Source organism: Ambystoma mexicanum, chromosome 11 (genome assembly GCF_040938575.1).
Source record: "Ambystoma mexicanum isolate Mex_15411 chromosome 11, UKY_AmexF1_1, whole genome shotgun sequence".
NCBI classification, from domain to species: domain Eukaryota; kingdom Metazoa; phylum Chordata; class Amphibia; order Caudata; family Ambystomatidae; genus Ambystoma; species Ambystoma mexicanum.
Genome location: NC_090934.1, coordinates 609760130 through 609778874, shown reverse-complemented (window position 1 = coordinate 609778874; position 18745 = coordinate 609760130). Strand labels below are relative to the sequence as shown.

General features: G+C 43.2%; 1 protein-coding gene across 1 annotated transcript in view; it reads right to left on the bottom strand.

The window, feature by feature from the left end:
• Positions 1-18745, bottom strand: part of NELL1 (neural EGFL like 1) — a 6602686-nt gene that overhangs the window by 4903812 nt on the left and 1680129 nt on the right. Inside the window, exon 10 of the mRNA XM_069623485.1 lies at positions 12006-12079. Coding sequence (XP_069479586.1) covers positions 12006-12079 — 74 coding nt within the window. The remainder of the gene's footprint in view (positions 1-12005; positions 12080-18745) is intronic.

Here is an 18745-nt window from a genome sequence, read left to right as displayed (position 1 = left end):
TCTCTCTTGTTTGGGGAGGGAAAGTCAGATTTTAATTCTGTTTTCCATTTGTCATTCCTGATTACCTGCTGCTTCGGTTTATCCACTTAAAATTGATTATTTGTGGGTTGATGGAACCTTGCAGGGGGAAATTCTAACTCAAGTGCTATCTTACCTAAAATCAAATGGGCTCCCATTCCCTGGTGTTATGTAGTTGTGTCAATAGATGGTTAAACTAAGTGCACTGCTTACATTCCTGTTGTTCTTATCACCCCATTGGTTATTGCTGCCCCATATTAAAAAATGTATGATTTCTTTTGAATTTTAAAATAAATAAATAAATATTATATTTTATCAACCAGCCTGGTTCATGGTCCATTGTGACCCGGAGTATTTGAAAAGGGGGTGTGATATGAGTGGTGTATCATCTCAGTATTGAATTTAATCTAACATAAGCATTTCAATTGCACGCTGCTTACTGGGCCGAGACTAAGGTGTGTGTCGCCTGATTGAAATCCTTAACAAATGTGGGGGTTCGAGTCCGGGGATTGAATTTGGTTGCCACCTGTGAAAGTCTAACACAGCAGACTGACCTGCAGGGCAGTAATACTTTGTGTGGTAGGAATACTGTGTTACACTGTACAGGCACCTCCCAAAACAAATAGTCTAAGCACCAGGCCGGTCTATAAAAGTAAAATTAAATGAACCCCGAAATAATTAATAAAGAAAGAACATTGCCAAAATGGCTGTTCCTGTAGAAATCAGTATGGCTAGGGAGCACCTCCTGCACAAGCTTTTTGTTAGGGGTGAATGGCCAGAACAGGATGAAAATGTCTGGCTGCAGGAAATCACACAACAGGTCACCGACATGAACCTGGATAATTGGCAGGGCAATGGCCCTGAGTGAATTATACTTGGCCCCAAAAATTAATGAGGAGAAAATCAAAATTGCCAGAATTGCTGCCTACCTATATCTCGACATGGGAGTGATACGGAAAAAGCATGTTGAAAGCACAGTTCTAGCACAGAATCAAATTGAATTATTAGATAATATCCAGACTGATCTAGATTCAGCAGAACAAAAATTAAGGAAGAGCCAAGAATTGGAGGCAGAATCTAGAGATTATGTCACAAAATTAAAAGAGGTTTTGGCTCTCCGACAGCACGAAAAAGGCAGATCAAGAGACCGAATTACATGCATTGAAAGAGGAGTGTAAGGAAAAGGTTGACTCTCTGCAAGAGAGTCACCAGAAGTTAAATTAGCAATTACATTTTAGTAGAGCCTGTGCAGAGCAGATGGTTACCCTACAAGACCAGATAGACAAATTGAAAGAGGAAAATAATAAGTTAATCTTGAGAGACCTCCACTCTCAAACAGAATTTGATCAGGAGTGCCAGAAATCCAATATTATCACAAAACAAAGGGATGACCTGGCAGAGCAGAGGGGCACCCTAAATTAAGAGAAAGACACCCTGGGCCAGGAAATAAGCAAGTTAAAAACCGAGTTACAGGAAAGTAAGTTGGCCCTCCAGGAGCTAAATGAACTAAGAACAGAGCCTGGGAAGCTACTGGAGTACGCCAAACAGATAGAAGTTGCTCTGAAAGAGAAAACCCAAAACAAAGATACACAAACCCAGTAGATGAATCTTCTGCAACATAAAATGACTCCGTATTCCCTAAACATGCAGGAAGTGCAGAGGGACAATGAGCCCCTCTGTGAAAAAATCGATGGGCTCCACCAACAAGTGGCAGCACAAGAGCGGATCATTGAGACCTGTAAGGCCTTGATAAATGAACAAAAGGCTCAGATCTTTGCTTATTACCAAGAAAAAGTTGCTGAAAAAGAAAAGCAAGCAAGTTTGGAGAAAGAGGGTGCTAGACTAAATCCGAACTGGAGGGACCTCTAACAGGTACCCAAATGTTAGGGCTGATCTCTCTGACCAGGAAGACTCCTATAAGGGGAGGGTCAGAGAATCAGATCCACTGGAATACCACCTTCCAAGGGACCAGTTGGTTAACTTTGATGGGGAACTAAATGAAATAAGGCCCAAAAAGAGCATCCTAAAGACCTATGCCCAGTTAGGGCAGTGGGGGGGGTACTCTACCAACCCTGGGAGCAGGGGAGAGTCAGAAGACTCTTTTGAGCACCACAGGAGTAGGTAACCTAGGCCCCAACTTTATGTGATCCCTTCTCAAGCTCACAGAATCCCGGCGTGCCTAGAGGATCAAGAAGGGACCTTCAGTAGCAGCACTTCGGAGTCTGAGGGCGAGTGGACTCGGGTGATTAAAACAAAGAAGGCAAAAAAACTTAAGAGAGCTATGAACAAGGATCCCATTAGGCAGATTAAGGTCATTAGGTGTGTCATAACTCCATATCATAAAAATGTGAAGTATTCTGTTTGGGAACACTTATATGAGCAAATGGTGTATACTTTTCATATGAAGGACAGCCAGAATTGCATAGAGTACGTAAAATGGACCTTGTCCCCTGAATACTCCAGTTTCTTTGCAGGACTGGAGGTCCAGAACCACTCCAGATGGTCCAGCTACAGGGCAGCCATCTTAAAACATTTTTCTGCTCACATAAACCCCCAAGAGGCCTGTAAGGGGTCCTACAATCTGCATTGTGGGGAAGATCAGGCCCCCCAAGAATTTGTGCAGGAGCTCAAACGTGTCTATGCACAGACCACCAGGCGGGTGCGCACAGATAGTTGGGAGTTCATCACCACCTTCTTTCATGCCCTCCCAAAATATATAATGACCAAGCTGGTGAGGGACGTTCATGAGAAAAGATCTCTGGACTGCATCATAGAGCAGGCAACCCACATCTATGAGGTCCAAAAACCTGCAGATAACAAAAACCCCAAACCAGCCTACACCCCTGCTGCCGCTAAGGTGGCGGAGGTAAAGGTTGCCCCCATTTTATATCCAGAGATGGGGGGGCCTAAAGATATACCTGTACCAAATCAACCCAATCAAAGACCCAAAAGGCCCTCGGGCCAATCCCAGACAGGTGGTAGTCAGTGAGGTAATACCAAAAATGGGACACCTAATTCCTCCCTAATGCCCCTGATTACATCAGCCCCCGATACAAGGGTAACAGACCAGTCCTGGGGTATGTATGGACTTCCCCAGCCCAAGGGGGGATTCCAACCAGGTAAGTGCTGCCCCAGGAAATGTCCCTCCTAATTTTCCCTATGAGGGCAGTAATCCACCAAATGGCAGACTCAGTTTCCTTCCCCGGTACCCACAAAACCCCAACCTGCAGCACAACCCTCCCTTCTTTCCCTGCTTTCAGGAGCCCAGACAGCCCAATCCGAGAGAGGGGAGGCCAAGGGTGGAGGGTTACCAAAATTCTCAATACCCTGGGTACTATATGAGAAGGGATAGTTACCCTTCCCGTGATTCACCTAGGGTTGACTAGAGACCCCCGTAACAGCCGGAACGTGTGTCAGAACTGGAGCGCCAGTTACAGAACCTATCCCGGGAGCTGGGTCACATGTTGATGGCTCAACAGCACCCTCAGATGAACATGGCGGCTCAGAAATCCATGAACCAAGGGTCAGGTATTCCAGAGCAATGATGGGGGGGAACACCCCTACAACTCACCGGTTCCAGAGGAGGAGGCACGACGGAAGGGAGGTATAAAGCATTAGAAGAAGCTTCCTTCCTCACCCGTGAAAAGCCAATGGACACCCAGGAACCGGAACCAAAATCTCCTGCCCCCAAAAGCCTGCCACCCAAGGAACAGAGCGCAGGTAGGAGAAATAAAGAACCCAAAAAGACCCATTTTGTGGAGGAGGTTTGTGTTCTCCAATTTGAAGGACAGAAATCCTCAGAAGATTCTGGGAAAAAAAAATTCTCCTTCAGGGACGGGGGAACTCCTCCCCAAGAAAAATGGGTCCCAAGAGCTCCCAATGAAGACTGGGTGAATGTGGGGACTGAGTCAGAATTGCCCATAATTGAACCCCAGAATGAGCATCAAGGAAACCATACTGTCCAAACCAAGCCTGGGGACTGCCTCCAAAAAGGGGGTTGGGGTGGCCCAGAATCAGAAGAAGGGTAGCCCAAAACTCCCCACATATCCCAATGTCAAATTCTTCTTTCAGATGCCCAACCTCCAACACCGACTCATGACCAAACTACCCCTGTGTTGAAGACAAAACTAAGGAAATTGCCCACCAAACCTGCCCAGAATGCCCATTACCTTTGCTCATTGGAGGAGAAAGAAGGTAGATTATATGCCCCAGTCCAAGTGCAAGGGCAATATACATTTTTGGCACTGGTGGTCACTGGATACCAAGCCACTCTTCTGTCAAGGAGGGCCTTTGATCAGCTGAACTCAGGAAGGGAGGAGATATACCAGATCCCTCTCACCCCTCTTCCTGGACAACTTCAGAACTTTGATGGGAATTAAATTCTTGTCGAGGGGACTGCAGATTTGGAAATAAAAATTGGACAACACAAGGTGAAACACCCGGTCACAGTCGTTACTCCAGAGGGCACACACTGTCTACTGGGGAATGATATCCTGCGTAGGTTGCCCTCCCTAATAGACTGTGTGAAAAAGGTCCTCTGGACCCAGACTAGCAGACCAATAAAATTAAAACATAGTGTCAACCATGTTAGTTTAAATGGCACATGCCACATGGTTGAACAAAAACAACAATAAAACCTTCAATTAAGACTGGAATCCCCCTTACCTGGAAGGAAATGACAACTGCTTACAGTTGAAGGAAGAAAAAAAAAACAAGATCAAGTAACAAAGGGACTGCCTTTTGGTGCCAGAGACTATGTTATAAAGAAATTTTAAAGAATCTTATTTCTGTAGCAAGAATTAGCAGAAATGTAAACGTTTTGAGTGTTCAATCTAATTTTGTTGGGCATCTTTTAAAACTTGGCAAAACTCATTGCCGCATGGGGAAAAAAGTTACGAGATATGACAGATTCCTAGGAATGTATTAATGTGGCAAACATAAGATTTTGTACATACATCCCTGGGGACAATTCACATTTGTGTATCCAATTGTGGAATTTTAGGCCAAATATTTAATGTGTGAAATTACCAAAATGTGTCAGAAAGGAGAAACAAGGTTGCAGAAACTGGAGGTTTGGACTAATCTGTGCTGCACATCATATGTTATCTGTGTGTATAATTTGCCAAGAGATTGCAAATAAAGAAATTTCGTTTTTTTGGCAAAATTGGATTTTAAGTAAAGTAAATGTGGGAGTGTTGGGACATTGTAAACTTCACCTCATAAACCTGATATAATCCCCTTAGAAATCCAACCAGCAGAGAGCAAGGCAGAGATTGCTACCCTCGCCCAATCATCTTGTTAGGGGCGTGTGTACTAAAGACTGCCTCTGTCATATACTGTGTTGATGTAACCTGGCATTATAAATAAGAGCCCCTGACAACACACAGAAACACACTGATTCCTGACTGTTTCCTGACATCCTGCCCAGCGTCCTGTCTGTTCCTGTCTTCATCTTGCATGTATCCATCTAAAGTCCCGATCCCAACCACAAGGTAAGCATTGCTGATTCTGCTTCAGCTAGACCTCGATTCTAATTTAATCCCCATAACCAAGGGAAATGCTGTGGTGTTTTGGGAAGCATTCTGAATTAACCTGGCTTGCTGCCACACACTGCATGCTGCTGCTATCCTGCTCTCCTGATGACCTATCTTATCCAGTAACCAGAAGTGCTACCCGGTATCCAGTCGATGCCCGCTGATTTTGTCCAGGTGTCCTGTGTTAGACCAGATCCGTGTGGCGACCAGAAATGCTGACTGTCCAAAATCCAAAATCCTAAATTGGACTGTATCAATAGGAACGAACCACAGAACCATAGCATAACTTGCCTTGCCTTATACTTAGTTCCACTCTCTAAGCCATCATATCCTTATCCTGATAACTGTAACATTGTCAAAAATCATTCTTGAAACCCTGCCTTTGATTCCTTGTGCTAGCGCCAACTTCTTTAATAAATTTGTCTTGTAAAATCCTAAACTATTAATCCTGTTTGGAGTGATCGGACTGGGTCCGTCAGGGCGGGCGCAGAGGTGCTAGAGTTGAACTTGCAAGTCAACCCCGGAGTTTACTGTTTCTCAATCTGGTAGCCTAGCCTGAATGCCCTTGTGTAGAGTAAAACTGATTTCTGTTCCTTTTTCTCGCCTTCATTTTCTCAAAAACGCACCTCACTACATCTTGCATAACTCACTCAATTTAACAGTTAGAGACCTCATTTAAATTTCATATTGTACCTATGATCCATAGCTTCACCCCAACTCAAATACTTCATCCCGATTTACAATATTCCACCCATTTCTATTAAGAACTGTTTTGGTAAATTTAGGCAGGATTTGCAAAAGTGTATTCATTTTACAACGTGTCATTTTTATTATAAACTGTTTTCAATATACCATTCAATTTCAAATTGTATGCTTTTGCTCAATCCATTGCTAGTGATTCCTAGTATATTTCCAGTGTTGCTCCAGTAAAGAATTGTTTTTGTTTCAAGAGTTTTATGCACATTAATTGTTTTATTCATCCATTTCCGAGTGTCATTTTCAGCATTTCCAGGGATACAATCTGTTTTTCTCTCTTGGTTGGGCATGTTTTCCATTTGCCATTCCTGAATTACCTGCTGCTTCTGTTTATCCACTTAAAATGGATTATTTGTTGGTTGAGGGAACCTTGCAGGGGGAAATTCTAACACAAGTGCTAAATACCTAAAATCAAAAGTGCTCCTATTCCCTTGTTTTTGTGTCAATAAAAGTTTAAACTAAGTGCATTGCTTACATTCCTGTTGTTCTTATCACCACATTGGTGATTGCTGCTTCATATTAAAAATTGTATGATTTCTTTTGAATTTTAAAATAAATGAATAAACATTATATTTTATCAACCAGCCTGGTTCATGGTCCATTGTGACCAGGGTATTTGAAAAGGGTGTGTGATAAGAGTGGTGTATCATCTCAATATTGAATCTAATCTAACATAAGCATTTCAATTGCGCGCTGCATACTGGGCCGAGACTAAGGTGTGTGTCGCTTGATTGAAATCCTTAACAGTTGGTACTCTTGTTCAAAGGAGGTTTGCCTGGCATTTCGGTTCTGGACTGGCCTTGTGGACAGGACTAAGAATGATATGCAAGTGGATATTCCTCCTTTGTGAAAGGTACAGTGAGCTAAAAGCAATGGCTGCGGACTCTCAAAGTGGGAAACAAAACACAGACCAGGTTATCGGCAATGTTCTTTCTAGAGAGGGGCGTCTGCTACATTTTTCCTAATACATGCCCATTCAGCCTCACAGATAAGACAGCAAACAATGAAGTTCCGGTTGGAAGTAATGTGCTGTGATTTGATATAAAGCACATGCCTGTTCTCTCAGAATGGAATTTTGATTTATACCTGCATGAATCAGAGTAAAACCAGTAGCCTAGAGATGTAAGATTTGGAGGGTTTGGAGAAATTAATACAAAGCAATATGAACCTGCAGGGCCGTCTGAAAATGTGTCAGGGCTGGTGGGGCCATTTCCCACAACTGGGAAAAACAGTCCAGAGCATCCATTGGATGCTTAAATTATAATGGAGTCAATGAATGCAGCGCGGGGGTTAACATGTGCAGATGTTCATGGACAGGCAGCCAGCGGTGAGCTGAAACACTAAATGACCACTGAAAAGTTAGTAATCTCTCTTTGATATTATTGTGCTAATGTAGAGGAAACAGGAATACAAATGCATCAAGGTGATACGAAGGTTGCTGAATTCTGCAAGAGGTATGAGGGAGCTGATGGCTGGAAGGCGCCAGCAAATGCAACCTGCACTGTGTGCATTGCAAAACACACATTTTATTTCATGAATTAAAGGAGCACGTTGCTGTATCATAATACTGCCAAAATGCCCACCCCTCCCAGAGGCTTAGCACTCATTTCAGCTGTAAATGCTGAAATGTTGAAAGGCCCTGATGCTGTCCCTGGGAGATTTACAAGAACACAATGATTGGTTGGCCTTGCACTTCAGCAGACCTGTGATTCTGCTTCACTGGTAGGAGGGTGGAAAATCCCTTCCTGGATCCTTGTGGCCTCTGCTTGGGTATTCATTATTTTTCTGTTACATTTTGTCAGGGTTTGGGCCTGTGTGTAAATGTCTGAGGGTGGAGTTCTTGCACCATAAAGGGCGGCTTTGCATATATAGACAATCCCTGCATCTGCCCCTCCGTACTTGCATTCCCTTACCCCTTCTCATCTCACTCCTCTTTCCAATATCCCTCCATCCTCCCTATTCTACACTTTACCTACTGATCCACTGTCATTTCACGTCTGCCACGCCCTCGTCTTCCCCTCTCTCTCTCCATCTCTCAAATGTTTAATTATGCTTCCCTTTGCTTCCTCCATCTCTCCAACTAACAATCCTCAGTCTCCGTCCCTCTCATTAATTTCTTTTTCTCTCCACACACTTTACTTCCCAATGCCTCCCTCATTCTTTCATCCTTGCTTGCCCTTTCCCAGACCCAGTTACCCATGTGATAACTGACGTTTGTGGCGCAAGCACTCGCATCTCATATATTGATTCTGTATCACAGTAACAATCACATGGCAGGTATTCGCAAGTCGGAGAACAGGAGAGCGAATCCACAATGACGGCAAAGTGAACACAAAGTAGACATTAATGCAATGCTTTTTCTGTTTCTACCGACAAGACAATATTCTGGCAGTTGAGACTTTTCTGGCATTTATTAGTTAAAACCAAAATCCTGTAAAACCAAAAAAGACACATATGTCCCAGCATCAATGTTACACCAAATCACTTTCCGATAAGACATTAAGGTTCTATGTCATTTTTTCTATTTTTGTAGGTCGCTTAACAAAAATAACAATTGTTTTTGCCCAATTTCAGACAGCCTACAAAAATCGAAAAAGGACATTTCTTCAACATCCTAACTCCCACTAGACACTTCCCACCATCTCTCGCCCCATTTGCTGCCTCCCTACCCTCCCAAGAGTTCCCACCACCGATACATGCACAAAAACACACACAATCACTAACACACGAGAACACACACACGCACGCATGAACTTACCTGTTCTCCCTCGTAGCCACACCAGTGTTGTGTCCCACCAGCTACGAGGGAGAACAGTGACAACGTGAACAGTGACAACGTGCCTGTCAGCCCCTACGCGCACTCGTGTGCATTGCAGGAACTGACAGTTCGAATTAGAAAGACTGCTCTGTGCGGTCACAGAGAGGTCTTTCTAAATCTTTTTTTGGTTTTTTTTTTTTTAAAGGTCTTTTGACATAATACTGACATAAAAACTAACACATTCATAAAACGAAGCAAACTGTGCAATATTAATAATTATAAAACTAATTATTACACATTCATATTAATGGAAGTTTCCTGTAAATCATTTCTACGTGCTAACCATTCAATGTTCTTGCCCCATACCCATTTTAGGAACATCTACCCAAACGTTTGCACCAAATAGTATCCTTTTCCCTGGTCCTCCTTCTCGTCACAGAACACCAGAAAACCGCCTCTCATTTGATAGGGCGGATGATGGTATCCGTTGCAGAGCACACATCAGGTGGTCTTAGTACATCACCATATGCAGAGCTAGCCCCAGCCAGATCCAATATATTAGGGACTTGGGGCAACCATGACCTATCCAGATCTAATGCCCAGTTCCAAGCACAGTGTACACACTGGGGTTCACCTGACCCCTTTGATCAAAGCCAACTGAAACCTATTTTAGCAACATCTAATTCCTTTTTGGGTGTAATCCCGAACTGTCAGAATAGTATATGGCTGGGTATAGCGCCTTTGCACTCTAGGCTACCAGTGGGCCATTCAGCTATTCGAAGGGAAAGGTGGCAGGTAAAAGATACTATTCCTTAAACAACTTGTGCTGCACTGCCATAAGGGTACCTCATGGGCATATAATTGCAGCAGCTGGAGAATGGTTTGAATACTTGGCCATATGATGTTAGTGCTTGGCAAATCCTTACCTAATACCCACAAACAAGCAAAAACGGTTGTGTTTGTCAATGTTTTTAACAGGACTTCATTGCAAGGAACAGATGTGAGGTCAGTCATATTGCTTGTAAATCAAGTGGTTCAGGGCACACTGGGTTAAACATTTTATATAATACCAGAAGCACATTTAGAGCAACAACTATTTAATTAACTCTCAGAAGACTTCTTAGAAATGATACTGTTATGCCTTATATACATGATGAAATTGCGGTTTGATGGGGCTATCTAAAATAGATCCCAGGAGAGTGTGTTTTGAATGGGCAGGGGCACATAATGGATTCCAATAGCCATAGGGATGAATGTGGCCATGAACAGTCAATGGGTGGGTAAATAACCAAAGTACACAGTGTTGTGCCTCCTCACATCCATCTCCCTCTTATCCCTCCAATCTGTACTCCAATGTATATAATCTCAGCATATAGGCGGTGCTACGGTCCCACTTAATAGCCAAAACACAAAATCGACTAGCTGTATAGCCTGTAACTAGACCTATACGAAAACATGCCTCACTCATGTTACAAATGCAGGTGCATTTGTTTTTATAATAGGCATGGCAGGATTGTAGACTATACAAAACCAAGGATTGTCCTGAAGGAACTACAATGTTTTCTTCCCTAGCCACAGTAGTATTTAAACACCCCTCCATAATTGGCCTTCATTTGCTATGTTCACCGCCAATGTGATGTCCCCCTGCAGCTGGCACCCTAAACTGTTACTATTGCTGTTACATAAAGCCAGTCCTTCAAACAGTAACATGTTTTGGTTGCTCGTAGAGGGCAGGTAGAGTTGCTTCAAACAGGATGCGTGGAATATGTGGTCTCATCCCTACGAGATGAAAGAGGAGGTGTGGTTTACCGATGGCAGTAGTGGTGATGGCCAAGCCGATGTGCTTGCTTTTTCGCACAGGCATCTGACAAAAAGGTCAAAAAATAATCCCTTACACTAGTCGTACATGTATGTACAGTTCACATCAACTGCGTTTATTAGCTTCACACACAGAGGTCAAAGTGGCCGGGAACTAAAGGGTATGACTTAACGCGGCCCAGAGTACTTTTCAGGACAGTAGGAAAAGCCACTTTTGTTTTTATATTTATTTGTTTAACTTCTCTCCGGCTGTGGATTCACATGTGGGCCCTGCTGGTAAAAATCCAGTGTCGCATCTAATTGCACTCCCAGGAGCTGCATTGGCTTTGTTTATTTCAATAGACTGCTGGGGACATGAAGCCCATTCCCAAGCAGTACAAATGCCCAGCTCGACAGTAAACTATGAACTGCATATTGGGGCGCAGCAGTGTTTGCAGGTACTGCAAGGGGTGAGTGTGTGTGGGGTGGGGGGCGCTATAGTCATGGGCATGTCCATAATAGGTGCAAATGGTGAATAAAGGGGCATGCTGCGGGGGACAATGGCACACTAATGGGGGACATTTAAATGCATTTTCTTTCACAGTGTTTTCTTCAGTCTTGCTAGAACTGTTGTACAACACAGCATTGTTGGGTGGGGCTGAGGAAAGGAAGGAACCAAGTATGGGGTTTTGTGGGGGTATGGGGACATGATGGTGAGTATATGGGAGAGGAGGGAGCAGAAAAGGGGGCCCGGCTGAAAAATGGGCGGGCAGAGGGATTAACAATCCACTACTTTTTTGTTGTACACTTTTGCCACTGTTCATACATCATACATAAGAAAGGCACTGCCACATGAGACCCTCAAGGAAAGGGGCAGTCTCCAAAATCATGCCCTGCAACTGTCCCCTTGAGAGTGGTATGCATCACTTCCTTCCCCCAGCATATGGAATAATTGCCCTTTACCCAAAGACAGTGGCCAAAGAGCAAGGGTCCAACTGGAGAGTCTCTCATCAATGAGCCCTCACTGGCGGTACCCCATTTTTAAACAGAGCCAGAATTCTATATTGTATGAATCTTTCTACCACAATTTATATATTTCACAGTTTTTACCACATTATGGGTTTCCAAAGCAAAACACTTACTTTGCATTCTCTACAGCTTTTGCTCAAAATGCGCTGGCCTTCTGAAAACACTTTTCCTCCATGGATGCATTTAGCTGTTAATATAAAGGACACATATGTAAGTTAGATGAAATATGTTATTTACTTTGTTTAAAAAAAACACATATGCAAGTTTTTCCTCATTGCTCACACACTGCTCAATTAACTAGACAGTGAACACGTGTTTTTTTCAGTGCTTTAAGTGTGCCAGTGCTAGCCAGGGTTCAGCCCTGGAAGTCTCTACATATTGCCTTGAGCCAGGGCTCATCGAACTGACCTCTCTCACTGAATTTATTTAAAAATATGAGTGCAATATTGCTCTTTACCAGTAGATGTCACCTTCAGTAATGTTTGAATCAGTACTTTTCAAACAGGAAAGGGACATTATAAGATAATTTATTGTTTGATTTGTGCCACATATTGTGTAAAAGTATTATCATTAGAATGCCTTTATTTAGTATGCATGAATAATGGATTTCTTTCAAAAGAACGGTGGGAAGGCATACTGTACTGAGCCCTTTTGATTTGATGTTCGGTTTCATATTTGAATAGATTTATTTTAGTCAAAATGTTTACACACATTAACCATATTTAAATACATCTTTTAAACCAGAATGTGCCCTTTCATTGCAGATATGTAAACTCGAGTGATTCTTTTAGCTCACTCCTTTAATTACTCAGGCCACTCCTATTTGAAAGATTTAATAGCTACTTGGAATTTGAGACTGAACAATACCCTTTTTAGGCTCCGTCCCCAAATATTGCATCACGAGGCATTAGGGACTCCCTCGATTTCTTATTCCCACTTAAAGCACTGTGTTTCTTCCCCTATAAACAGTCTTTTCAGATTTTGCTAAATTCAAGAGCCAACAGGACATCCCCCTAAAAAACAAACAAGTGCTGAGACAACGTACGAATGGATCCTCCTGACACAGGGTTTCTCCCGGTGTTGGAGGACCTGAGGGGATTGATTAGTGTCAATGTGCGGCCCAATTCATTTACAAAATGGCTTCCATAAGCATTCTCGTGTGTGCTGCATGCTACGAGCACAGCGAGAGCAGCGTGCCGAGCACTGTGGGACACGTGCAAAAACTGCTACAAGGCGATTCTAGCTATAATTTATTTATTTCATTGAACAATTTTGTATAGCACGGACTGGAAGAAAAACTCCCTCTCAGCGCTTTGCAGACATGGTGCAACAGACAAATATAATTAATAGCATTGGCCTTGTTAAAAGTAGCCTCGGTGGAAGAAATGTGATCTCAGCTTTTTCCTCGCAAGGGAAAAAGAAGTTCCAAGCTACTTCTGATAGAACATGATATAACTGAAGAAGAGTAATTGAAAAGGTGCTGGATTTTTCCAAGAAGCCCAAAGTTCCTTGGGCTTTGAAAATGTAACAGTACCACCACCGTCCGGTATGTGTCTGTGCGGTAATTGGGGTTTTACGTGTGCATTGCTTCAGAAAACGTGGTGAGATTTAAGATATTACTGTTTTGCTGATAGCCTCTTCAAAACATGTATTCATATATTAATACTGCTAACTCTTGTCTGCTCACATATGCATTGGGTGTGTATAGTGTTGTTGGGTGTCCTGACCCACGTTTGAGCTATCATGCTGCAACATTTGGTGCTGTGGGCTTAGAAAATCCAAGATGGCCAAAAAGCCCACATGTGCGCCAGAATCCAGGAGAACCACGCAGTTTGTGCGCACACCAAAATGGTTTCCTAACTTGCCACCCACCAGTGCGAGCATGATGGGCCAGGGTGCCATGAGTGGAATGGCTACCAAAGGTAAAACAGCAGTGCCTGTTAAAAAAAAAAAACGCTTTAAAATTACCTTTGGTTTCTCTGAATACCAGCTCAAAATGCCTATTTTCAAACATTGCAACACATCCAAAAATCTCACTGAACACCAGCAGACATCTGGCAGAATGAAGTTTTGTGTGCCTACAAAATCTGGGAAGATGAAGAGCCCAAAATAATGTTGATAACAAGACTGGCTGAGTGCTAAAGTGAACTGAAAGGCACTAAAATCGAAATGTTTAGAATAAACGAGTGACCTACTTTTGAGTGTCACATAGTTTGTCACTGTTGAGATGTCATAGTTTTGAACTTAGAATCAGCATTCTAGCTGCATGTGTAAAAATTGTAAGTTTGATTTAAACTGGGAACCCAAAATGACATGTAGCTAAAAACTGGCTTAAAGAGATTCCAATTCTGCCTGACATCTACCCCCACAGGAGTTAAAACTTGATCAGCAGGTTCCCAGGGCTGGCTGCATTCTGTTGCCCCTGCCAAAAGGAGGTCACACACTCTCTGATTGAATTACCTGGGGACTGCAGGAAACTAAACAAAGAGCCCAGGCAGATAGTTTATTGTGGGGGTCGTAAATGGCTTCCTTTTGAACAAAGCCCTTCCTTGACTCAGGCAGATGGTTTATTGGGGGGCATCGTAAAGTGGCTTCCTCTTGGCAGAAACGGGGAGGGGCAGCCCCCTCTGAGGACAGGCTGAGCTTAAAGAAAGTGGATAGACTGGTTTATCCACCATGTGACCTGGGAAGACACACCCCTGTTGGCCAGAATATGATTTTAAGAAAGATGTATAACTCATGGTGCGGACTTGTCAAAATTATATAAATGATACCATAATTCTTGTGATTTTTCTGCCCACATTTTAAGAGGTTTTAGGACCCGGTGGTATGATCTGGGGGTTTATGAGCGGAAAAGAGTCTGTTACTCTAAATGTATGCATGTTAAAAATCTGACACTTCCTTATCTAAATGCCCACATGCCTTGCACACAATTGTATACATTTGGAGAAAAATCCGATATGGGGAAAGCTACTAAAAAGCGCGAAATGTTGCCATTTCTGGATGCAAGCTCTTAGGAACATCAGGGTTTGAACAGAGTATACCTCATGTGATATGTGATGGGTGCATGTAATTTTAAACAACTGTGTATCTGTGCAATATGTACTTGGGTCAAATATAGATTTGTGTGGAATTTGACAGGGGAGTGTCCTTTCTGCAGGCTGTAAAACAGCCTCACTATGACTCACATATCCGTCCCCCAATCAAGGAAGAGAGGAAAGATTGACCAATGATAAATTGAGAGAGGGGCTGGCTTAGTGTTGCTGCACACACAACCACTTTCAAAAGACATAAAAAGAGCCATTGGAAGCTAGAGAGGACATTCAATTCCATTTGCTGTGGAGCATGTTGACCGACGACTTCACATCCAGAGATCCAGACTTCAAATCCATCAATCTCCAAAGACCAGAACTTTACTTCAGAACTTAAAGCAAGGGCCTAAACCCACAAACTGAGAACTCTTCTCAGCAGGCCTCAGCAACCTTAAAATCATTTGCAAATTAATCCACAGCCGGGCGAGCTGTTTGAATTCTTTTGCCAAGAACAATTGCCAGAGACCAGACCAGAGATCCAGAGTGACCCAGACCGCTGTGAGCAGAACCAGAGAGCTGACCCAGATCACTGTGAAGTGCCGAGACCAGAACCGGAGTCCAGTCCAAAACCTGACCAGATCCGTGGCGAGGTCTATTTCAAATTTATATTGTGAGTACCTAGCAGAACTGTGCAGAACCAATCTCTTAGTTAAAATAATCTAATCCAAACTATTTTAACCTAAGTAGAACAGCCTCCTAGAAATCGTGTCATCTGTCATTTGTAAAGCTGCACAACTGTCACCTGTCAATTCTGAAGCTGCAAGCTGTCACCTGTCATTTTGAGTTTACTTTAAATCTGAAAAACTACCTTTATTTAATCGTCCATATCTCTGGAACCGTTTGGGCTAGGAAAATTAACTTTCCTCTGAAAGCTTTGAATCTCAGCTTTCCAACTAACCTAGAACTGACTTGCTATTCCTTATACTTTTCCCATAATCACGATTCACGCACTCGCGAATTTTACCGCGATTTGCGATTTGGTTAAAAATCCAGCCACGTGTAACCATCAGCAGTCATTTCTTTCCTTGCTAAAAATTCGTTTGCCTCTTAATCACCATCCCTGAATCATTTCTAAAGTGAGCCTGAACTCATCCCAAGTATCTCTCACTCACCCTCAACCTCCTAAAGGGAATTAAAAGCATTTTCAGCATATTTCTCACTTCATTGCCACCACATTCAAAGCACTTGGGCCTATGTTTTAAAACTCATACCGGTTTTCTCTAAGCTTGCTGGGGGGTACTGAATTTAGTATTGTATTTGATTGCATTCCTGAGAACTGTGTGCTCCTCTTTCCATCTACTTCCATGTCTTACATTGCATAGGGGAGGGGAGTGAATTGCCAGAGAAAAAGTGATTATATTATCTTTTGCTAAAATCATATCAAGTATTTCTGTACTGCATTTTATTCCTCATTGCTTTTCCCTTGAAATCATAAAAGTATTTTTGCTACTTGATCCATCCTATACTAACTCCTCATTGATTATAAAGAAGTGTGCTAGTGTCAGATTACCCATTGTTGATTAACATTATATTTATAAGGGCGATATTGATTATTAATTTATTATAAAAGTGTGGTATCTATATTTTGTCTTATTTCTCAAATAAACCTTTTAAACTTGCAAAACAGAACTACTTCTTGGCTCAGTGGGGTCAGGGGGATTCTAAGAGAGGGGGTTTATATAGGGGTAGTCATCCAGAACTCATGAACTGGACATAAAGATATATCAATAAGGGTTTCCATTCAGTATCCCAGACTAGGCATTGACTTAGCTGTAGTGTTGAATTGAATCTTCTTACAGTGCACACCCAGTGCTTTAAGTCGGGTAAGAAATTCACGGCGGGACCTCATTTGGGGGTGTGACTTGTCTGCTGGGCGTGGCCTAATATTTAAAGGCGTGGCCTAAAGAAGAACATGTAAAAATGAACTAAGCGCATACTGCAACGCTGCTGGTACAACCACAATGTGTGTTCCTGGGTAAATCATTTAATTGCAATGTGGAGGGTGAGGCTTTTTTAAAAAGAGAGACAGTTGACTGCTTTTAATATAAAATACAAGCAGTCCTTGCATTCGTGGAGGGGGGCCTACCAACAACTTTTTTCTCAGGTGGCTCGACATAAAACAGTTTGTATACCACTGCCATTGCCCAATGCGGCCATGGCATGGTTGCAGAGCCCAACGCCTGAACGTGGGTGTGCTGCCGACAGGTTAAGGTGACAGGTGGAAGATGTTGGCTACGAATGCGCACTACCGGGGGCTCTCATATCCCCCCACCCCAACAAGCAAACAGAAAAGTTCACACATGGTTCTGTCTTTAAATGCACTGGGATGTCCTCTGGAATGAAGGACGCGATGCCTGCTTGCAGGGGGTGTTGTCTAAGAAATAAGAGACAGTTATGACCGTGTGAGGAAGAGAGAGTGGGAGCAGGGGAGGAGCGGGGCAGAGGGGTTCCACTGATAGGCCAAAGCTGTTCTCTGCGTCCGTTCTCAGCTCTGTTCATGCAAATGCTATAATGGTTCCTTCCTTCCTTCCTTCCTTCCTTCCTTCCTTCCTTCCTTCCTTCCTTCCTTCCTTCCTTCCTTCCTTCCTTCCTTCCTTCCTTCCTTCCTTCCTTCCTTCCTTCCTTCCTTCCTTCCTTCCTTCCTTCCTTCCTTCCTTCCTTCCTTCCTTCCTTCCTTCCTTCCTTCCTTCCTTCCTTCCTTCCTTCCTTCCTTCCTTCCTTCCCTCCCCACCTCTGTCATAAGGCCTCCCCGCATTCCCTCACCTGTCCCTTCCTTCTTGTACTTATTCTGACATCTATCTCTGTCACTGCCCCCCCGTGTTGTGTCCCTCTTCTGCCAAGCACTGCCCCCCCCCGGTTGTCCTGCTTCCCTCATGGGGTTAATGGGTCAAACATTAACACCCTTTTGTCTCCACTCCTGTTGTGCCTGTTACTCTCTGCCCTACACTGTAAATGGCACAACAGGGAGCGGAGTCAAAGGGGTGTTAACAAAATCATTTGAACAAAGCCGTGACTGCCCTGCACTTCTGTTAGTTACAGCTGCCTGCCTTGATGACGGCGGGCTCATCTCCCATTGTGGCTGCGGCCGTGGTGGGACAATGACCTGCCGCCAAGTGGTGGGAGCAGAGGGCTCAGCCTCACTTTTTTTAGACTGCCGGGGCCCGGCAGGCCCCGAAACACATAAAGCACTGTGTACACCTATCTGCAAAGCAACGGAATACTGTACAAGGGGGTGCAATAATGTTATTGATATATATATATATATATATATATATATATTATTAGCACACAGTCATCGTTATTGACCTCCTCTCAGCCATTCAGAATGTTGAGAGTGCAGTCCATTATCACTGGTATTGACTGCATTCCAAACATTCTGGTATCAAAAGCAGACAGGAAAACAATAATGTAATTTCCAGGCAAGATTTCTTTTAACAACCCTCTTCCCCTCTATGAGGACCTGTTTTTATGCTGCAACATCCTTTTTAAAATACAAAATAGAAAGCTAAAACATAGAAAAATGCTTTCACTTTTTTCATAGGCAAAGGAGTTAATTTTCATTAAATGAGTACTTTGACAGCGGGTAGCCGTTATGTGTTGACATATACGTAAGCGGCACGGACGAGTGCAAAATTGCACAGCAAAAGGTGGCATACACGTGTGTCTTTGCTGTGCAAACAGAGTAACAATGCCAGGCATACATGTAATTGTGAAACTGCCTGCAAGTGCCGCTCACAATTGCAATTAAACGCTTCCTGACA